Genomic DNA, 24,057 nt, shown 5'->3' with positions numbered 1-24,057 from the left:
AAGGTAATTGATAAATACAAAGCAACCCTAATAATTTTAAAAGTATGATTTTTTTCTAGAGATAGACAAATTGGTAAAAAAAGTTATTTGGAAGAACATACAAATAAGAATTGTAAGGGATTTCCCTGGTGGCGCAGTGGTTAAGAATCCGCCTGCCAACGCAGGGGACACAGGTTCAAGCCCTGGTCCGGGAAGATCCCACATTCTGCGGAGCAACTAAGCCTGTGCACCACAACTACTGGGCCTGCGCTCTAGAGCCTGCAAGCCACAACTACTGAGCCCACATGCCACAACTACTGAAGCCCATACGCCTAGAGCCCGTGCTCCGCAACAAGAGAAGCCACCACAATGAGAAGCCCACGCACCACAACAAAGAGTAGCCCCCACTCACTGCAACCAGAGAAAGCCTGTGTGCAGCAACGAAGACCCAATGCAGCCAAAAATAAATAAATTTATTTAAAAAAAAAGAATTGTAAGGAAACCCTAAAAAAGTAAAACAACTGGGGATGAAAATGGCTACTTTTATTAGATATTAGAACTTGATGATAAAGTTTCTATAATTAAAACAGTTAATATGGGTACATAAGCAGACAGATCAACAGAACAACAGAAAATCTAGAAATAGATCCAATAGCATTTAAAAAATTTAAATAAAACAAAGGAGGACTCTCAAATCCATAGGGGAAAAATGGACTTTTTACCAACTGGTATTGGAACAACTGGATAATTGGACAGCCATATACAATAAATACCATACACGAAAGAAAAATTCTAAACAGATCAAAGATTTAATTACAAAAATTAAATCACAGAATTCCAAAAAGGAAACTTGAGTAAATTTCTCTATAACTTTCAAGAGGGAAAAACATTCCTAAATATGACTTGAAACCTGAAATGATAAGTGAAAAAATTAATAAATTTGATTTCCTGGGCTTCCCTGGTGGCGCAGTGGTTGAGAGTCTGCCTGCCGATGCAGGGGACATGGGTTTGTGTCCCGGTCCGGGGAGATCCCACATGCCGCGGAGCGGCTGGGCCCGTGAGCCATGGCCGCTGAGCCTGCGCATCCAGAGCCTGTGCTCTGCAACGGGAAAGGCCACAGCAGTGAGAGGCCCACGTACCGCAAAAAAAAAAAATAATTAAAAAATAAATAAAAAAATAAATTTGATTTCCTAAAAATGAAGAACTTTCCCATGGCAAAATAATACCATAAACAAAGTAAAAAGGCAAATACCAAACTGGGGAAAATGTTACACTTATAAGCTAGATAAAGAGTAAATATTCCTGATGTGTAAAGAGTTTCCAAAACTAGAAAAAAAAGGCCTACAACCCTATAGAAAAATAGGTATAGATAGGAAGGGACAAGTCACAGAAAAAGAATTAAAATGACTGTTACTCATGTGAAAAGATGCTCAACCTTGTTTATGGTAAGATAAAAAAAATTAAAACTATCATAAGATACCATTTCTCATCTACAAGGATGGCAAAAATCTTAAAGTTTGACAACATACTCTATCGGTGAGGCTGTAAGGAAACAGGTGCTCTCACACACTGCAGATAGGAATGTAAAATGCTAAAACCCCCATGAAGAGGAATTAGGCAATACTTAGCAAACTTACATCTACATTTATCATTTGATGTAGCAATCTCACTTCTGAGACTATATCCCAAAGATACGCTGGCAAAAAATTGCAAAGACATAAACAAAAAGCTATTTATTTAAGTATGATTTGTAATAGCACAAAAATGGCAACAACTCAAATGTCCATTAATGGGGATTGGTTGAATAAACTGTGGTATACCCACTCAGTGCAGTATGTCTGTGAACAGGAATAAGCATATCCACTAGGACGGCTATAATAAAAAAGATAATAACAAGTGTTGCTAAGAATGTGGAGAAATCAGAACCTTCATACACTGTTGGTGGGAATGTAAAATGGTACAGCTGTTTTGGAAAGCAGTCTGGCATTTCCTTAAAATGTAAAACACAGAATTATCATAGGAACCAACAACTGCATTCCTAGGAGTATACTCAAGAGAAACGAAAACTTATTTTGAAACAAAAACTTGTACAAGAATGCTCCTACCAGCATTATTCATAATAGCCAAAAAAGTAGAGACAACCCAAATGCTCATCAACTGGTGAATAGAAAAACAAAACGTGATATATCCATACAATGGGATATTATTCAGTAACAAAAAGGAATAAAGCATGTACAGGTACATGCTACATCATGGATGAACTTTAAAAACTTTACACTAAGTAAAAGAAGCCAGTCACGAAGGACCACATATTGTATGATTCCATTTATATGAAATGTCCATGACAGGCAAATTTAGAGATAGTTTGGTCTTTGGTAGGATTTGGGGGAAATGAGAAGTGACTGCTAATGATGGCTTTGGGGGTTATTTTTGGGGTGATAAAAATGTTCTAAAATTGATTGTGTAATGATTGCACAACTCTGTGATGCTAAAAACCATTGAATTGTAAATTTTAAATGGGTGAATTGTACAGTATGTAAACTGTATCTCAATAAAGTTATAAAGGAATAAAAATTATTTTACTATTCACAAGCATATATTAAGAAAAAAAGCATGGAGAATAAAAGTGTATAATATGCTCTTCTTTCTCTGACAATGGAAATATATGAATATATGTATATGTAATATTATTTTTAATGGAATAATAAACTATAAAATTAAAAAATACCTATGGGAGAAGGAAAGAATAGCATGGATAGCACAGAGGCAGAGGCTAGAAACTTCAAATACTTCTTGTTTTATAGGTTTGACTTGGAATCATGTAAATATTTTAAATAATTATAAAATTAATCTCGAAAATGTAATCCATAAAAATCAAAATGACCATATATATTTATCCAGTTTCCTTTGTGGCCTAACCATACAGAAGAATTATTCCCAGTAACTTTAGAACAGTAATTTGACTATATAACCCTAGGGGGATATATCCTAAAGACAAAACAAACTAAAAAACAATTTTCAGTAGTAATCGTATTTTTGATGGTAGTATTGGTACTTTTATTTTGAAACTGTTGCATGTAATGCATGGATTTAAGCAAATGATGAACTATGTTGGTGCCAATGGAATGAAGCAAATAATGAATGCAATTATGTTGATGCTTCTGAGAACCAGAATTTTCAATTTGGGATAAGGAGGAAAATGGGAGATTGATGAGGTGAAGTAAAAACCCAGTAGTCCTTGAGGGCATTTCTTTGTGGAACAGACAACCCTACACTTTCAAAACACAGATTGCAATGTCTAGTCATGGGTCAATTTAAAAGGTTGAAGAATATCTACCATTGGTCACACTACAGGAGGCCAGAGACCATCATATTAAAATGGGTGTTGGGTCTTTTCCATCCAGAGCAAAAAAGGGGGAGGTGGGGCTTACTGTGGGAAGTCATAAACCACAGAGAGATTAACCTAATCATCCTGGCTCTTTTCCACACTCCACCATGCCAAGGGAACATCCTCTGAGCAGTCAGCATGAGAGTGCTTGGAAAAGAGTCATAATAATTACCCAGTATTTTCTGGATAGGTCCTTGATACGCCTTCTATATGTTTCTTTCATTCTAAAGTTGTTCTCTGAGGAGCTGATGTCTTATTCCAATAATGACCCGTGCTTATCTGCTCTGATATGAGGCCATCTACTGAGCAGGAATGAATACTGTAGAATTCCCTCCTATTCAGAGAAGCCATATCAAAAGGACTGCTAGCCATCAATAATTGAGCAAGAACTGTTTTTCTGTAAACAAATACTGGGCAGAATGGCCCTCTCTGACAGCAAAGTAGAGATAAAAAAGTAATTCGCCTAACTTCATCTCCTCTATATTCCAGGGAATGGCAAATTGGAGATTTACTTATCTAGAATTTTAATTCATTCTTCAGGACCAAGTTAATAAAAGACCAAGAAACACCTGATTAAACTGGATATGGAGTATTTTGTAGACAGGGCTGCAGAATTTGGCTTTGTTATATTTCTGCTTTCTCAGTTAATATTTCAGAGCTGAAACATTCCACATTCCCCAGCAGTGTGGGGGCCAACTCAGGCTTACAATTCTGACTAAAAATCACCCTGTGCTTCTAGCTTATCTGAATTTTCTGCCCCTCACTAAGCATTACACTATCCAGGAGATACACTAGCAAGTTGTGCAACTGAATAAAACCCACACTTTTCATTTAGATTCTTGGTTCATAATAACATTAAATAGATAAGAAACCAAAAAACTTTAAAACTAACCCTAATTAATCATTTTTAATGTTAGACGTAACCAATCCATTTTGAAAACTGAAAAATAAAAATAAGAATCAAGTTTTAATTATTTTTATCTTACCATAAACAAGGTTGAGCATCTTTTCACATGAGTAACAGTCATTTTAATTCTTTTTCTGTGACTTGTCCCTTCCTATCTATACCTATTTTTCTATAGGGTTGTAGGCCTTTTTTTTCTAGTTTTGGAAACTCTTTACATATCAGGAATATTTACTCTTTATCTAGCTTATAAGTGTAACATTTTCCCCAGTTTGGTATTTGCCTTTTTACTTTGTTTATGGTATGTAGATTCTTTCTACATTTTGGTCAAATAAATTTTTATATAAACTAAAAACAAACAAACAAAAAAAACCAGTAGTCTTGAATCTGAACTGAAAGGATCAGTATGAACTCATGGTGTACTTTATGAGAGAGAAACAGAAAAAATACTTCCTAGCTCTGTCCACTAAAAAGACCTAAAAACAATGGCCACCCCAGTAGCAATGAGAAGTACTAATACCAGATTGTGGTCTGTAAATATCATTTCCTACTAAAACATATCAGGCTCATAGAAGAAAGTCTAATTCCAAGACTGGGGTAGGAAATGTAAAAGATGAGCCTAGAAACTATCTTAATCATACCAGAAAGCAAGGATGTTATCAAAGACAAACAGTATTTTAAAAGGACTCAGAAGTTAACTGGAAAAGCCTCCTACCAGCTAAAAATGGGACAATTTGAGCATCATTAAGGGAAATGTCTGCAACCTAAATTTCATTACATCTATGGTTCATAATAACATTAAATAGATAAGAAACCAAAAAAATTAAAAACTAACCCTAATTAATCATTTTTAATGTTAGACATAGCCAATCCATTTTGAAAACTGAAAAATAAAAATAAGAATCAAGCATGTACCCTGACTTTCCTATATGAACTATACTCTAGGATAACCAAATAGCTGATGAGAGGAGGTTTCTCTTTTCAGAAGTAGTCCAGCTCCAACATCGCTAATTATTAGAGAAATGCAAGTCAAAACTACAATGAGGTACCACCTCACACCAGTCAGAATGGCCATCATTAAGACGTCTACAAATAACAAATGCTGGAGAGGGTGTGGAGAAAAGGGAACCCTCCTACACGGTTGGTCGGAATCTAAATTAGTGCAGCCACTGTGGAAAACAGTATGGAGGTTCCTCAAAAAACTGAAAATAGAGTTGCCATATGATCCAGCAATACTACTCCCGGGCATATATATGGACAAAAACATAACTCAAAAAGACACATGCACCCCTATGTTCATAGCAGCACTATTCACAACAGCCAAGACATGGAAACAACCTAAATGTCCATTGACAGATGAGTGGATAAAGATGTGGTATATATATACAGTGGAATACTACTCAGCCATAAAAAAAGAATGAAATAATGCCATTTGCAGCTACATGGATGGACCTAGAGATTATCATACTAAGTAAAGTAAGTCAGAAAGAGAAAGACAAAAACAAGGTCCTACTGTACAGCACAGGGAACTATACTCAATATTCTGTGATAAGCCATAATGGAAAAGAATATAAAAAAAGAATGTATATATGTATAACTGATTCACTTTGCTATACAACAGAAATTAACACAACACTGTAAATCAACTGTATTTCAATAAAAGAAGTAGTCCTGCTAATAAATGAAGAAGGAATCATAGTATCAACATTTTATTATCCCTAATGAAATAAATGGGCAGGCACTGATAATCAGTGGCACAAAAAAAGAGACAACCAGACATTAGTCCCTCCAAATGAAAGTATAAAATACCACTTAGAGAATATTCTTGACCAAAAAAAAAAAAAAAAAATCAAAACAGAACCTGTTCAAGCTTCTAGATCTAAGATATAGGAAATACAGGAAACAGAGGAACATTTTAAAAGGACACCATCAGGCTGCAATCAGTAAAACACCAACTATGGGAAATGCTATAGGATAAATAAACAAGTTTCAATTAAAAAAACTGCAAGAAAATTATTAAATGAATGGATAAATAAGTAGGGAAGAGAGCCTATAGATTAAAAGAGATTAAATAAGTAGGGAAGAGAGCCTATAGATTAAAAGAGACAAATATATCAACCAAATGCAGTGTATAAATCCTGTATGGATCCTAATTAAAACAAAGCCACTGGGGGAAAAAAAAAAAACAGGAAAGGAAAAAAAGAAACAAAGAGACAATCAAGGAAATCTGAACATTGATTGGATATTTGCCAATATTAAGGAAGTAATAAAAGTTTTCAAATGTGGTATGTTAAGTTTTTTTAAAGTATTTTTTAAAGATACGTTCTGAGATATTTGTAGATGAAATTATATGAAGTCTAAGATTTGCTTCAAATAATCCAGCTGGAGTGGGGGGTATAGATGAAATAAGAATGGCCATGATTGCTATAGCTGAGGGACACACGAGGGTTTACTGAACTATTTTCTCTACCTTTGTATATGGTTAAATTTTTCCATTATAAAAAGGTTTTTTAAAAAATTCTAGCATCCTTGAATAATGCTTTGTTATGTGGCTCAGTATTTTCTGAGGTTACAGAATGCTCTTCACACTAAACTCTTCTTGCCAAGGTTCTTGTCAGGTAATCCATGGCTGTCATTTGAGCCTTCTGTCTAGAAATACATAACAACATATATACCCTCATGACTTCTGGATAAAATGATAAATGCCTTAGCACTAAAATTCAATTTATTCTGTATTTTTTCAAACTAACTTTAAACCTGAAAAAGTATATTGCCTTTAGTTCATTAAAGATTATAAATAGTCTTATTTATATCACTTAAAGTAAGCATTCATATAAAAAATCAAATTTCACACTCACAGATATAACCACAAAGAGCTCTATCACCACAGTTGGCAGACACTAAGGAAACTAAGCATTATCAGATATATTGAATTTCAAACCTGAACATGTGTCTTTTGTGGCTTTTCCACAAATTCTTTCTTATAATCTGGAGATTAGCAATGACAGGAGAACATTTATTCTTTGCTTCCTTCTCACTTTAAGACTATCGATAACACAGACCATGGTATTAATGAAAATGTTCACCAACAAGATTACAGACCTAAATATGTGAGCCAAAAGGAGTGGTCTTACCTGTTGCCTATATAGTGACAGTTTGCCTTCAATTGGCTCATTTCTCATCATTTTCTTTTCAATCAGCTGACTGATCTGTGTGTTTATTTCATTTATCTAAAACAGTATGAAAATAAAAAGGTTAAAACTCTGCCTATGATTACCCAAACTAAGGGACATCTGGCCAAACAAAACTTTGAATTTACAGTTGTTATTATCAGTAATTTGATGGGAGGATCAGCTCCATTAACATTATGAGTGGGCTGTTACGATTACTTTTAGAGACAACTTGCATTTCACAGTTCATGATATATATTTACACAATTTGATTACTTACATGGATTTAACCATCTATATCTAAATTATCCTAAAGTATTCTACATGAAATATTTATATATTACTATCAAAAAGATGATTTCTAAAAATCTGAAGTTATCCCTTCACCTAGGCTGTGACTTTCAAGTAACTGTAAGTGATAAAGCAAATCTGGACTAACATTCCCCAGGGATTTAGTACAAGGAATTCACGAACCCAGCTGAGAGTTGACATGAATGACATCTAAAAACCCTTCCTGTTCTAATGAATGACCTATGATTCTATAATAGCTGTCATTTATCCTACTGATTAATCCAAACTTTTCTCAAATGTAGTAAAACTGAATAAAGCCAATAGAAGCATATAGTCCTATAATAAATTTTTTTAAATTACATGGCTTTCAGTATAACTATCCTTTGAAAAACTAGAATTTTCCTGTTAATCTTATAACATTGAACTGAGCCAAATCTGACTTGGACAACTAATTTCTATACATAAATTAAAAGAATAAAATCATTAGAATTATGTATTTAATTGTAGTGGCTATTAAGCACATTAAAGTCAAAATCTTTCAATCAACTTTCATGATATTTAATTATTATTTTAAAAAATATACATTTGATTAGTGTTTTTAGGGAAGAAAAATGTTATGATACCAGGTTTCAATGAGCATTACAAGCAAGTTTAGTAATTCCAAAGCAGGCATAAAAAGCTAATAAAAAACATTAGCTTTAAATACAAAATTGCTATAATATTATTCTTGGAAATAAAAAGTAATCACATTTATGATATTTTAAAAATTGTCAACTAAATTATTATATTCTGAATATATAAACTTATGAGTCAATCATATACATTAATTTATATATCCAAGTTACCCACTTTCCTAATCAGTTGACTAGGTTTTTATAACACCATGTGGGTTAAGTGACAGCGTTATGTGCTATAATTTCTCATAAAGAACAACTCCTCATAAGAGCTGTCAGCTCTTAGCACAGGTTAACTTAAGAGTCAAGAGTAGGACACTATAGAAAGCAGTTCACATAATTTTCACAGGAGTGGGGATGAGATAAAATTGGAAGCTTATAAAAAGAAGATGATTGTTACTTACTTTAGATTCAAGTTCGAGAAGATCAGAATGACCCATAGCAGGCTCTGAAACCACTTTCTGTAAAAAATGCAATTCTTTTTTCTTGTTCTCTAATTCTTTAGGAAATTTTTCAGTTACCATATATGAATTAAACTTTATCTCCTCCTCTAGCCTCTTCATTAAACCTATAAAAATAAAATAAATGAATATTCAGCCCAAGAGAGTAGGTAAAGTGATGCTTTGTACATTTTAAAACATAAGACCTGGATAGTACGGCACATCCATTGAAAGCATTCTGTATAATACCTAGTATAGAACAATAAAAGATTGGCCACCAAAATTTTTTGCTGTTAATTACAGTGATAATGAAGGACAATTTACATAGAAGAATATTTAAATTATAGAAAAAGTAATATTATGATCTTTCCAAATTACCACCTAATTCTTTTACAGTCCACAATATGCAAAAATAACCTTTACGGTGCCAAACATTTTGTTGGGTCATATTTTGTCGTCTAAGTATTTAAGGAATCCATGAACCACATCACAACACAAATGAAATCTAATCCACGTTATTTCTTCTATAAGTGGTCATTTATTCTTCTTCTTTTGCAGTACTTATGATGCAATTTATATTTCTATTCTAATACTTCATAAATGGTAATACATTATCATTTTTAGCTTTAAACCAATGAAGATATTACTAAAGGTACAAGTTAAAATCTGAAAAAGAGAAATTATCTACATTTATAAACATTTTCAGTTTTCCATGTTTGGTAGTTTTGATTTTGTAAAGTATTAGTTTACAGTTAAGTGGCAACTTAAATTACATTTTCTTATTCTGGCAGTATTAGTTTACAGTTAAGTGGCAACTTAAAATACATTTTCTTATTCTGGCAGAGTGAACAAACATACACATATACAGATTTTCAGTGAATAATGGTTTTGTTATAAATTCCCAGCCTTGAGAGCTTTAAAAAGTTTATTTCAGATCTTTCCATTACACATTTACAAATTCTGGCTTGACTTTTTAAAACACTGGATTTCCGGTTTAAGTAATCTATGTACGTAGATTGCATAATAAATCTCAGCCAAAGCCTTAAAATTATTTTTAGTTCTGCTGTGCTAACCGTATATTAATGTGTAAAAATTTATTAATGGTAAATTCACGAGTTTTCCATTCATCCCTACAATTTTCCACCTCTTTTTTTAGGGACTGGGGAAAGGAAGGGAAAAGAAAGTGTTTACTGAATCACACTATAATTAGGCAGACATTCCTATATGGTTTCCGATTAACTCTACCACCTGGCTTCTTTGGCTATTAGATGACTAGTTTTTCCACCTTCAAGTTCTTAAACATAGTGCATGTAATCAGAGATGCAAGAAATCAAAATCTAAAATGTTTTTAAAGATTTAAAATTCTTTAATATTACTTTCCTTATTTAAAAAAAGTTTCTAATTCTAGAAAATACAAACCAATCTATAGTAACAGAAAGCAGATCAATGGTTGCCTGGGGTGGGTTAGAGAGGCAGAGAGGGACAGGAGTGAGATATTACAAAGGGGCACAAGGAAATGTTTAGGGGTGATGGATATATTTGTTATTTTGATTAAGGTTGACAGTTTCACTAGTGTATATGTATGTCAAAACTTATCAAGTGTATACTCTAAACATGTGCTGTTTACTGTATGTCCATTTTACCTCAGTAAAGCTATTAAAAAACAAAAACAGAGTTTCCATCACATTTTAAATTCTTCTCTTAAAAATTTTAACTTATGAAAAGTGGACACGTTTCTATGCAGCTTTTTAAAAATTATCTTTGAAAATCCTGGTGAAATTAAATATAAGGTCACTTAAGATCTCTGCAAACATTTTGATTAAAAACCCTCTGAAAACGTCTCACTGATCCTATTACAACTGAATGAGTAGCTTCTTTTACATAACAAATCTCAGGAATATGTAGAGTATAAAGATGAATTAACAAGTGAGTATTTTATAATACAGCTGTTACTCTGAAAAAATACAAATTATACTGTTATACTAAAAATACTTTTATGTTATTTAAGCAAACAGAAATTTTTTGTAAGCCATTTGTTGTTACTAAAAAATTTCGATGGACCTTATTAAACTAAATACCTGAAGCAACTGAACATCTGTTTAATTTACTCTTTTCCTAGGCTGCTGAATATAATCCTTAAGACTCTGCTTCCCAGAAAGATGTCAACAAATCAGGAACTCCTTAACTTCCTGCTCCCCACTCCCTGTCCATCCACAAAAAACATATATTGCACACATAATACCTTATTTTTATATTTTCAGCCATTTTTTTTTCTTACTTAATTTCCCTCCTACCCGTGGAAAAGATCATTTTCTTCCTATGCAGGGTTAAGGTCTCTACTCCCACCACCCAACTATTTAACAGATTGTTTACTGAATGCTGGCTGTGTGTAATCTGTGTGCTAAGGCCTGAAAATAGAAAGAACAATTATGACTTGGTGACTAGCCTGTTTAGCTGTGTCAGAGTCAGATATGCCAACAATTAACATATTATGGTAACTGCTGTAGAACATTCAGCGCAATACAGGGACACAATGGGAGCACACAGGAAAGGTTGTTACCAATTCTCACCTTTTCCTCCTGAATCTTCCAATCTTCCTTTGTCTGACTGACTCTCCAGCAATGTGAACACCACTAGACCACTACCCTGCCTCAATCTATGCACAGTACTATATTTCTCAATCATTTGCACACTCTCTCCCTTGCTTTCTTTTCAAAGACAAGCAGTCAGAAGAAGCCTGCCCTTTTATCTCTACTTCTTCCTCCATCATTTGCTTAGCTTACTACATTTATGTTCTTTTAGGTCACTCTGCCTTGGCATGGAATGTCTTCCACTCCTCTACCTCTCCAGCTTTAATTTAACTCAATTGCCACACCTCCAGGAAACCATTTGACTCTGTGTTAGCGTTTAGTGCTCTTCGCCTCTTTGTTCTCATGGGAGCCTGTGCTGAGCTCCATCGGTGTATTTGTCACACTGCATTGTAATTGTCCACTGCTTGTCATTTCTCCATTAGACTGTGAGCACTTTAATAGAAATAGCTTTTCTTTCTATTCCTAGCACTTAGCACAGTATCTGACAAGTAGCAGATGTCCAGTAAACACTGAATTAATGGACTATTGGTTTTGAGCCAATTACTTCTATTACTGCGTAACAACACAATTGACTTTACTGTTTAGCATCATCTACTAACATATTGCTTATATTAATATTTTAAACCAACATTTCGAGAGATGCCCAAAACAGAACAACTTTATTTGTCCATTTTATTACTAAATAATTATGTATTTCCTGGCCCAAACAATTCTATTTAGGCTAGAAAGCCAAAGCAAAACAAAGTCTATCAATTCAAACAAAAAATGAAATATTACTAATACTATAAATATCTTTGGATATTCTGTTTAGTTACCAGAATTAAAACACAATAGCAAGAAATATTTAACCAAATAAAACTGAGGATAAGCAGAAACACATGTTCAGGCTAACATTTTTTTTTTTTTTTTTTTTTTTTTTTTTTCAGGCTAACATTTTAAGTTGTATTAAACTGTACTGATCAATCAATTTTTCTGCATACCAAATCTTTCAATTCTTATATACATTACCTTCATTTTCAAAAATTCACTATTAATGTTAAGTTCTAGAAATTTCTTAGCAAGGATAGACATATGAAAACAAATTGCTTATTGATATTAATTTTTAAATGGCTATAATTTAAGGAATTTCTTTTGAAGATTTATCTTAATTTTTTACAGTAAAGATGTGAAGGAACCTACATCAAACCCGAAGAACGTATACTAAAAAGATATACTATATATAATACTAAGGAGGAAAAAAAGCACTAAAAAATTACTTTCTTTTGTCCTAAACATTCTCCTAAAAGGTGAAAACCTAGTGAATAAGGAATCAAATGACACCAACAACTAAATGCATGGCAACTTCCAGGTACTGCTTGAATCTGAATTTATGACTGAGAGGAGTCAGAGATTCTATGGAAAGCCACTAATTAATACGTATGAACCATACATTTTATAGGGAGTACTATACTGGTTTCTTAAATATCAATTAAATATGCCGTATTTCCTTGATTTTAAGGTGCCATCAACTAAATTACAAATACCATGTGAAATGCATACATAAAGTATAAGATGTATCTCAATTGCAAAACCAATTAAAATGGTAAAGAACATGTGTCTAGAATCAAGGAAATACTGTATTATCTCTTTCAACAGCTTTATTGAGATATCATTTACCACACAGCCATAAAATTCATCTGTTTAAAGTGTACAATTCAATGGCTTTTAGTAAATTCACAGAATTGTGTAACGATTACCACAATCAATTTTAGACCATTTTAATCAGCTTCAAAAGAAGCCTCTATACCCACTAGCAGTCACCTCCTACCCCCATCATCCACCTACCAACACAGCTGTCCTCCCCTACAGTTCCCCAACCCTAGGCAATCACTAGTTTGACTTCCATCTCTATGGATTTGCTTATTCTGGAAATTTCATACAAATGGGGTCATATAATATGTTTTTGTGACTAGTTTCTTTCACTTAAGATGTTTTTGGGGTTCATGCATATTGTAGCATGTATCAACACTTCATTCCTTTTATTGTTGAATAACATTCCACTGTATGGATATGCTACAGTTTGTTTATTCATTCATCAGTTTAGGGATACTGGGGTTGTTTTTACTTTTTGGCTATTATGAACAATGCTGCTATGAACATTTATGTACAAGTTTTTGGGTGGACATATGTTTTAAACTCTCTTGGGTAGAATAAAATTGCCGGATCATATGGTAATTCTAGGTTTAACACTTTGAGGAACTGCCAAACTGTTTTCCAAAGTGGATGCATCATTTTACATTCCCACTAGCAAAGTATGCAGGTTCCAATTTCTCTACATCCTTGTCAACACCTGTTATTGACTGTCTTTTTTATTACAGTCATTCTGTATATTATATCTTAGAGTATAATATTTCACAGAATACTAGAAAAAGATAAATTAACCTTCCCATAGCTGGATATTTATACTGAAATATTTCTCCAATACCAATGAGAACTTTTTACTGCTCTTCCAATTTACATGGTCTCCCTTCTGATGAGCACACTTAAAAAATGCCTAGGATAGGTTTGGTGGTATAATCTGGGATATCAGAACAATGTATCCTCTATGTAAAGCTAATGTGCCAGCAGAGCCAGGGATACCCATGTCATTAGCACAACCCAAAATATGAAACAACACTCAGTTTTAAGGATCCAGCATTTTACTCTTTTTCTTTATAGCCCTGGCACTAAAACAATATTCACATTTTTTCCATCCATCATTCTCATAAAATCCATTCTAAGTATTTTATACATTCACACACCAGAGAGCCTCTCTCCATGGTGGTTTTCATTAGTTCACCCTCTGACGAAACACTGAAAGGGAATTTAAAAACCACAGGTGAACACTTAAGGATGTCTTCATCAGGGCTGTCACTTACTAGCTAGGAAATGATGCCCTAAAATGTTGAGCTATCACTTGATGATAATTAGTTCCCATTAGTAAGGAAGACTACTGATTTAAATTAATATTCTCACTAATATGATGACTTATATTATATGATCATCTATATCATATAATTTCCACTTACTTTCAGGCTTCGCATCTGCTGCTGCATGGCGCATACTTTTCAACTGGTTTTGTATTCTTTGCAGTCTCTGCACTGCATGAAATAGCTTTAAAATACAATTAGATCTATTACTTCCTTAGTCTAATGAAACCTACCATTCATAGACATGCAATGAAAAATACAAGTTCCACATAATTATTATGCTGTAAAGGGAACAAATGATAAGAACTAAAAAATTACTAAGCTAAACCCAAAATGTAATTGGTTCACTCAATACCCTCTCATGTAAAACTTAAAAGAAAAGCTTTCAGAAACTTTTTCTTTAGTTATTTGTTGAATTAGGTGATCAAGGAAAAATGCTGGTTAGAAACGTATATGCACCAGGCTTTTCTTGTTAAAACATGGCTTTCTTTATTCTAAGGAATGCTAGCATTCTCAGAAATGATGGCTCAGGAATCAGAAACTGATGCTAACTAACCATTCAGGGCGTGGGCAATGCAGCTTACTGCTGCAGGGTAACTATTATGATGCCAAGCCAAGTTCCAAAAGAGCCAAACATCTAAACTGCTCACTTAGTAGGAAATGAAGCTGATTTGAAATATATTTTTCATGTACAAGTCTACTCAGTTTTAAGATAGATTTTTTTTTTTTTTTTTTTTTTTTTTTGCGGTACACAGGCCTCTCACTGTTGTGGCCTCTCCCGTCGCGGAGCACAGGCTCCTGACGCGCAGGCTCAGCGGCCATGGCTCACAGGCCCAGTCGCTCCGCGGCATGTGGAATCTTCCCGGACCGGGGCACGAACCCATGTCCCCTGCATCGGCAGGCGGACTCTCAACCACTGCACCACCAGGGAAGCCCTAATATAGATTTTTAATAAAATAGAAGAAATACTTTCTGGCCGGGAATTCCCTGGTGGCGCAGTGGTTAAGAATCCGCTTGCCAGTGCAGGGGACACAGGTTCGAGCCCTGGTCCGGGAAGATCCCACATGCCGTGGAGCAACTAAGCCCATGCACCACAACTACTGAGCCTGTGCTCTAGAGCCCATGAGCCACAACCACTGAGCCCATGCGCCGCAACTACTGAAGCCCGTGTGCCTAGAGCCCATGCTCCACAACAAGAGAAGCCTCTGCAATGAGAAGCCCGCGCACCACAGCAAAGAGTAGCCCCTGCTCGCTGCAACTAAAGAAAACCTGCGCGCAGCAGTGAAGACCAAATGCAGCCAAAAATAAATAAATTAAATAAATAAATTAAAAAAAAAAAAGAAATTCTGGCCAAATTATTTTTTCTTTAAGGCAAAGTCTAAAAACGTGGAGTGTGGGTAATTTTGAGCCTTTTCAAGATCTGCTTATTTGCCCATGGAGTAAAGTGTAAAGAATACAGTGATCAGTGGAATAAAATGGATGTTTTTTCATAGCCCCACAATCTCAGGACACCCTTTAGAGATTCTAGAAGTTTTATTAGCAGTTATTCTTACTGCTTAACATTACAATGGATATTCTGTAATGCTGGAACAACATGAGTTAAGCATGGGCCAAAAGATAGTGTATAGATACCTACAGAGAATAGAACCCAAAAGATGGTATTGTTTTTGCTGTTGGTGCCACACAATACTCTTTTTGTTGTTGTTGTTGTTTGTTTGTTTGTTTTTATAAATTTATTTACTTTATATTTTATTTTTGGCTGTGTTGGGTCGTTTCTGTGCAACAGCTTTCTCCAGTTGCGGCGAGCAGGGGCCACTCTTCATCGCGGTGCGCGGGCCTCTCACTCTTGCGGCCTCTCCCGTTGCGGAGTATAGGCTCCAGATGTGCAGGCTCAGTAGTTGTGGCTCACGGGCTTAGTTGCTCCACGGCATGTGGGATCTTCCCAGACCAGGGCTCGAACCCATGTCCCCTGCATTGGCAGGCAGATTCTTAACCACTGCGCCACCAGGGAAGCTCACCACACAATACTCTTAAAAAGAGTATTTCATCATGTTAACAAAGGGAATCGTGAACTACAATTCTAAAAAATCTTCTTTACATTTGAATGATCAGCAGGAACTATTTCTTTCACAATGAGAATATAAACTTTTATGTGGGTACCTGATTCTTTTGTTCCTGTTTCTGTTGTGCAAGAAATTCTTCTCTCTCTTTCTCAACTCGAAGTTGCCTTGCTATTTTAAGCATCCGTTGATGATTCTGAACTGTCTCCACCTACAGTGAGGGAATAAATAGTATATATTACTATCAGGTTTAAGAAAGACATTAGCATGTCATGTGACTCAGACATCCACTTATCATTTCCTTTTGGTAAACAGTATTCCCTAGAGATGACACTAAAGTTTCAGACTCCAGGTCCTTAACAAGTTTCGGGCTGCTGCCTAGGGAGATTCCCTTTCCATCAATGTATTTGACTCCAGCCTCCGATGTACACTCATGCCTTGCTAATCTTTATTTGCATTCCTAAATCTTTGCAAGTCCTTGGGAATTGGGGCCAAAGTCTTACAGTGCTAATTCTTGCCTTACCCTTTTCTTCAAACGTTCAACTCTCTTAATGAGCTGATCCTTTTCTTCCTCCATTGCACTGATATCCTAAAAAGTAGTCAAGAAGACGTTATAAGAAAAAGTATTCTTTGTCTGTAGAATTCAGATAAGGTCTTTACATGATTATGCATCTACCATTTCCATCATTTATAACCAGAGCATTAAGGAACAAAGATCCTCTTTTGGATGAAGGGCATTTCTATTCCCACCCCTCACCCCAGGGTTCTTTATGCAGGGTAATTTATTTGGTAGCTTGGTGTTCATCTAGAAAAGCAACTGAAACAGGTTACAAAGCAGTAAGGTAAAGCTGCCAACCAGACATTTGTGTTCTGATTCCAAATATGGGCACATGATTTTTCAAAGATCTTCTATAATGGAAAGTGTACAGGTCTAAAAACATGAACAACAGCTGCTGACATCCCGTCTGCTCTGTTAAATACCAAACTATATATTCTGTCAATTTTCCACCAATATTATTTTTAAGGCTATGGTGTTTTCAAGACATAAATTTGTATCTGGTTTTGTCAATTAACCAATTCCCTTTCTAAAAATAAAGATTTCAAAAATGTCTTTTAACCAGCTCCACAATAGTTTCTAGTGAAAACAAACAAACAAAAAATCCTTCCTAACCCAAAAAACTAATAGGCTAACTCTCACAGTAATAATAAAAGGAAAAATATATACGGTAGTCAGTACTGACAGGATTTGGGGAAACAGGCACTGTTACTACTGGTGGCATTATATTGAAGAACAATATCAAAAGTCTGAAAATAAATGTGTATGCATTCTGGCTCAGTAATTTCCCCTCTGGGAATCTATAAAGATCCTCATAGATGTCAATTATATCTAAAATTTGGAAATGACCCAAATGTCTGAGTATTATTAAGTAAATTATGGCACAACACAATGAAAATCACTAAAAATCATGAAGACTGTTGAATGACATGAGAAAAAGTCATGATATGACATTACTTGAAAGAAGCAGATTATAACATTTATATATAATACAATACCAAGAAAAATGTATTAAATATATTCACTAAAATATCAGTAGCAGTTATCACTAGAGCATGGCATTTTGAGTGAATTATTTTCTATTTTTTGCTTAATCATACTTTACAAAGAATATGTTGAAAAATACTTTGGTAATAATTAATAAAATTAAAATCACAGACGCTAAGTTATTTTATCATTTTAGTTTACTCACATGACATAATGGAGGAACCATAGATAGACATCACTCTTATTCCATACTTTGTGATAACTATCTACTTATGGGTCTTTCTTTTCCATTAGATGTGAGTTCATCTTTCATTTCTTATACATTCATACATACATTCTCAAACTCTTATTGAGAACCTCCCACATGCAGGGCACTGTGATAGGCACTGGGGATACTGTGGTGAACAAGATATGTAGACGTGGTCCCTGCCCTCACTGGGTTTAAATACAGTTGGTAAGACAGGCACTAAAATAATCATAAGTGTAATGAGTGTTATGAAACAGAAAGAACTGGGGGGAACTAATCTATCTAGGGAATCAGGGAAGGCCTCCCTGAGGAAGCAACTTCTAATGTTTCCTGTTTGAATGAGAAGATAAAGATGTGATTTCTAAAAATACAAAATCCATGAAAGTGAGAATTAGCAATTGTTTAGAGAAAGAACTTACACACCTAGCAAGAATATAAAGACATTTTTTGGAGAACACTAAGTAACATACATCAAAAGTCCTAAAAATTCTCATATGCTTTAATAAGCAATTCTACTTCTAGGAATTTACTCTAAGGAAACAATCGCAGGTATCCCCAAATAAATTTATGTAGAAGATAATCACAGCATTATCTATGACAGCAAAAAATGAAAACAAAACACCAAAAATTGTTAGACTATCCATACCACAGAATATTAAATTAATATTAATAATTAATTAATATAAATTTAGTCATGAAAAATCATACTGTAGAAAGATAACAATGGGAATATATTCCCATGTAATGATTAAAAAAACAAATAATTATGTATAGCATGATCCCAAATACACACACACATATATATTTTTTTCTATATCATATATATATATTAGATAAAGACCCAAATTTTAATTGCTTTTAATCCATGGTAATGGTCTATATAGTACATAAGAACTAATTATGAATTTACCCTGGCCTCATTAATTTCTTCAGTAAAGAATCAGCAAAGGTCCTACAAAAGAAAATTTGCCACTTGCTATCACTAGTTTCCACATAATCTTAAGACTCATACTGAATTTAATTCAAGTTCCCCCAGAAATGGTTATTATGTTTTTTTCCTTTACCCTTCTTATTTCTGCTGTAGAAAATCCAAATGTCTTGAGCTGCTCACATTCTTTATGCAAAGTTTTAAAGGCTTCCATCAAATCTTCATACTAAAAGAACAAGTTAAAAAATTATAAACCAGTGACTAGATCCAGTAGGCTTTTCTTAATCAGGTTATCTATTAAAGTGATTACTTAATCGGTACAGAACAGCATTTAAATATATCCTTAAACATTTATACAGGACACAAAAAAAGCTGGTGTATATAATCTGGCCTCTAAAGACTTCTCTGGTTACTTCCCTAACTAACACTCTGTTCACTAGCTTTGTTGATCTTCTTTCAATCCCTGGAATATTCCACCTTCACTTTACACACCCTATTCCCTCTGAGAATACTCTATGACTCCCTCACCATTTGCCAGGATAGCTCCTATTAATCCTTCAGGTCTCAGCACAGACACCACTATCCTCAAAGAAGCCTTCTCTAGCCCTGTACCTATTCCATATCAGAGCACCATGATATCAGAGTAAATATCATATAAAATTATAATTGCTAGTTACTTGTCTGTCTCCCTCATTTAGACAGTGAGAGTCAGGAGGATAAGAATCATATTACTTGTGGAGACTTCTACATTCCTACGGCCTAGCATAGTGCATAACCAATACAGGTGTGCAATAAAAAGTAGTTAAATGAATGAAAAAAATCAGAACTCTTATCCAAAATTTTTAAAAAATAGGTCTTTTTGTGGATAATGACAGAAAATTAATAATATTTTTTCTTGACTGATCATATTCTGCAAGTCTGTAAATCATTCTAAAACTCTTCATTCAGAAAGACAAGGTTCATTTTTTTTTTTTTTTTGCGGTACGTGGGCCTCTCACTGTTGTGGCCTCTCCCGTTGCAGAGCACAGGCTCCGGACGCGCAGGCTCAGCGGCCATGGCTCACGGGCCCAGCCGCTCCACGGCATGTGGGATCTTCCCGGACCGGGGCACGAACCCGTGTCCCCTGCATTGGCAGGCGGACTCTCAACCACTGCGCCACCAGGGGAGCCCACAATGTTCATTTTTTATTAGGCTCTCTGCTAAATGGCTAAATGTGTAAGTCATTTTATACATATACTTCAAACATGCTTCGAGGACAAACATGTCTTATTATTAATCCTTCCATTAATAATTAGCTGGGCATGTTTAGTAAAAGCCTATTAATAACCTCCCTCCAGGGACGTCCCTGGTGGTGCAGTGTTTAAGAATCCGCCTGCCAGTGCAGGGCACACGGGTTTGAGCCCTGGTCCGGGAAGATCCCACATGCCGCGGAGCAACTAAGCCCGTGCGCCACAACTACCGAGCCGGCGCTCTAGAGCCCGCGTGCCACAACTACTGAAGCCCACGTGCCTAGAGCCCGCGCTCCGCAACAAGAGAAGCCACCGCAACGAGAAGCCTGAGCCCCGCAACGAAGAGTTGCCCCCACTCGCCCCAACTAGAGAAAGCCTGCGCACAGCAACGAAGACCCAACACAGGCAAATAAATAAATAAATTTATTTTAAAAATAAAATAAAATAACCTTACTCCAGAGGAATTGGTTTCTATCAAATTTATTGATGTGCGGGCTTCCCTGGTGGCGCAGTGGTTGCGAGTCCGCCTGCCGATGCAGGGGACGCGGGTTCGTGCCCCGGTCCGGGAAGATCCCACATGCCACGGAGTGGCTGGGCCCGTGAGCCATGGCTGCTGAGCCTGCGCGACCGGAGCCTGTGCTCCGCAATGGGAGAGGCCACAGCAGTGAGAGGCCCACGTACCACAAAAAAAAAAAAAAAAAAAAAAAAAAAATTTATTGATGTGGGAGGGTAGGGAGGATAAAATATTTCACATTTACAATAAATAAAATAAAATTAAAAATATAAAATAATAAAATAAAATATTTCATATTTACACCTCTCTATTTCTTACATTATGTAAAGCATTCAAAGGTAGGGGCTGCAGTGGTCTCATTCTGCTATACTCTTCTCAAGGCATCTACTGTAACATTTGACATAATTATTTGCATAAACCTTTCAACCCTAGAAATGTCTTAAGAGATCAATACTGACTCTATTTTGAGTGACTGCTATGGATGAAATATATTTCATCCAAAATATATGGATGAAAAAACATTTAGTTGATTGTTTCGATTAATACAAATTTTGAGCACATACCATATAGAAGCAACCCTACAAACTCTGGAGGAAAACAAAGATGGATAAGACATGATATCTGTTTTCATAGATCTCATAATCTATTGGGAGAGACAGATTGAGAGACTACTCACAACAAACTGGCACAAAACGGTCTACATACCTACTATAGAACAAAAGCACAAACACTAAACAGAGGCAAATTTTTTTCTTTTAAATCAAAGTTCTTTGAAATCTTAAGCCTAAATTCTTTCTTTCCATAGTCTTTGATCAGCAATGTGCTTTGAAATCCCAGGACCAGGAGCCAGACCAGCCAGAATCCTGAGTAGTCAAGAGCTTTAAGACCTTAAGGCCAGAACCCAGTATCACCCCAAAACTCTGGAGAGGAAAGTACACTGAAATTACAAATTCCTGGTCCTTTCTCTACCTTCTGCCTGACTGGAACATCCTTTGAGATCATAAGCTTGGCTTCTTTGTCTACACACAATCTTTGAAGGTGCTCACATGTACCAATTCGCCTGGCATACTGTCAATTTATATCTTTTGCTCCAGTGTAATTATGATAACCCCTTTCCTCTCTGATTTGGATGACAAATTATACAGTCACAGAACTGATCAACAAAGTATTCTGCAGTCCCAAGCCCAGGATCCTAACTACCCACAATTCTTTTTTTTTTTTTTTATTCAACCCACATTTATTTATTTATTTTTAAACATCTTTATTGGAGTATAATTGCTTTACAATGGTGTGTTAGTTTCTGCTTTATAACAAAGTGAATCAGCTATACATATACATATATCCCCATATCTCCTCCCTTTTGCGTCTCCCTCCCACCTTTCCTATCCCACCCCTCTAGGTGGTCACAAAGCACCGAGCTGATCTCCCTATGCTATGCAGCTGCTTCCCACTAGCTATTGATTTTACATTTGGTAGTGTATATATGTCCATGCCACTCTCTCACTTCGTCCCAGCTTACCCTTCCCCCTCCCCGTGTCCTCAAGTCCATTCTCTACGTCTGCATCTTTATTCCTGTCCTGCCCCTAGGTTCTTCAGAACACTTTTTTTTTTTTTTTAGATTCCATATATATATGTTAGCATACGGTATTTGTTTTTCTCTTTCTGACTTACTTCACTCTGTATGACAGACTCTAGGTCCATCCACCTCACTACGAATAACTCAATTTCGTTTCTTTTTATGGCTGAGTAAAAAATATGGAACACTTCATGAATTTGCGTGTCATCCTTGCGCAGGGGCCATGCTAACCTTCTCTGAGTCGTTCCAATTTTTAGTATATGTGCTGCCGGAGCGAGCACCACAATTCTTAAGTAATAAATTATTCTAAGATCCAAATTTCAGGGGTTTTTTTTCTATCCACATACTCTATCACCAAAAAGGTATTTGTGTGCAAAAGTCAATATTTTCATAAGTGATTACAGCTGAACATTAGCTGATAACTATTTTATCTTTTGATGCCACTGGAAATACGGAGACAGCAAATAAACTAAAGTGAGATCAATATATATTTGAATGTGTGCACCTTGAAATCCACTACGGATAGCTTAAAAATACCATTTATATATGTTATACCTGTTTATTGGTATCAGCTACGGTTTCATCCTGAAGAAACTCACTTGGTACCTCAAGTTTTATTAAAAAACGAGCTAAATATGCTCTTTTCTTCAGTTCATTAGTCCTCTGAAGAAGCCAGTGGAGCACTGGGTAAATCACAGGTTTACTTCCAATCACCAGACCCTGACGAAAGTTACTCCTATAAAAAGAAAATAAACACACACACACACAGAGGCTTGTAAGTAAACCTTGAAAAGAGGTAACATTTGCTCAAAATCCAATTTACAATTTCCTGATTGCTTTCTATGATTATTTTAAAAAGATAAAACCAAGGCTAATCTAAAGTCAGTCTGCACATTAACAATAATCATAAAATTAGGCCTTTAATATATCACTGGAATATACAGGGAGGTTGTTTTGGAACCATTAACCGGTACAGTCAGCCTAAATACTTCACTTCATTGACTGGACAGGTTTAAGTCATTGTTTTTGTCTAGGATGGCAGATAAATGATAAAATGGAATCATGGATTTGCCTGACTTTTCTGATTAAGAGAAAGAACTGACTCACTTAAGACTCCTGCATGACAAAATAACATTAAGAATTCAAGATTATTTTGAAATTCAGTGATTTTCTGAGGCCACTGACTTAGGGAAGACAGGTATTGCCAGAAAGACTGACTGTGAAGGTTTGGATATTAAAGCACAGCTCTAAGAAAGCAACACTTGATCAGATTCTTACATGTCCGTGGCATTTCCTGGAGGTTTGTATTTAAGGATACCAAGAAGGCTCAACATCCTTTTGGCTGTCTGCTCTGGCATCTCCTCTCTGATATCAACAACTTGCTAACAAAGAAATTGAAAAAATGTTATTATTGTATATCTAACAAAGTACAATATTTAAACTCACTGACAAAATTGTTCTGCTAGAGCATAACAGTCACAATGGTCTCTTCAAAAACAGATTAAGTATGGAGGCCCCCAGATTCCAAGTGAGGGTACATACAAGTACAATCAGGATTCATATTAAGGAGGTCAA

General features: G+C 35.3%; 1 protein-coding gene and 1 non-coding gene across 2 annotated transcripts in view; both read right to left on the bottom strand.

The window, feature by feature from the left end:
* The window catches only part of IFT81 (intraflagellar transport 81), an 85,979-nt gene that overhangs the window by 57,634 nt on the left and 4,288 nt on the right, over nucleotides 1-24,057 (bottom strand). The window contains exons 3-10 of the mRNA XM_022597811.2: nucleotides 23,761-23,864; nucleotides 23,038-23,218; nucleotides 19,300-19,389; nucleotides 16,969-17,034; nucleotides 16,546-16,656; nucleotides 14,485-14,569; nucleotides 8,811-8,974; nucleotides 7,406-7,501 (exon numbers count right to left, since the gene is read on the bottom strand). Coding sequence (XP_022453519.1) covers nucleotides 7,406-7,501; nucleotides 8,811-8,974; nucleotides 14,485-14,569; nucleotides 16,546-16,656; nucleotides 16,969-17,034; nucleotides 19,300-19,389; nucleotides 23,038-23,218; nucleotides 23,761-23,864 — 897 coding nt within the window. The remainder of the gene's footprint in view (nucleotides 1-7,405; nucleotides 7,502-8,810; nucleotides 8,975-14,484; nucleotides 14,570-16,545; nucleotides 16,657-16,968; nucleotides 17,035-19,299; nucleotides 19,390-23,037; nucleotides 23,219-23,760; nucleotides 23,865-24,057) is intronic.
* Nucleotides 22,656-22,763, bottom strand: LOC115804118 (U6 spliceosomal RNA). Its single transcript, XR_004024970.1, has one exon. It is a non-coding gene; the product is annotated as a U6 spliceosomal RNA (small nuclear RNA).

This window comes from Delphinapterus leucas, chromosome 14 (assembly GCF_059928025.1).
Source record: "Delphinapterus leucas isolate spDelLeu-1000000601 "Yukka" chromosome 14, BTC_Dleu_Yukka2, whole genome shotgun sequence".
Classification (NCBI taxonomy): domain Eukaryota; kingdom Metazoa; phylum Chordata; class Mammalia; order Artiodactyla; family Monodontidae; genus Delphinapterus; species Delphinapterus leucas.
Note: the sequence above shows the minus strand (reverse complement) of the source record. Positions and strands in the feature narration are given on the sequence as shown.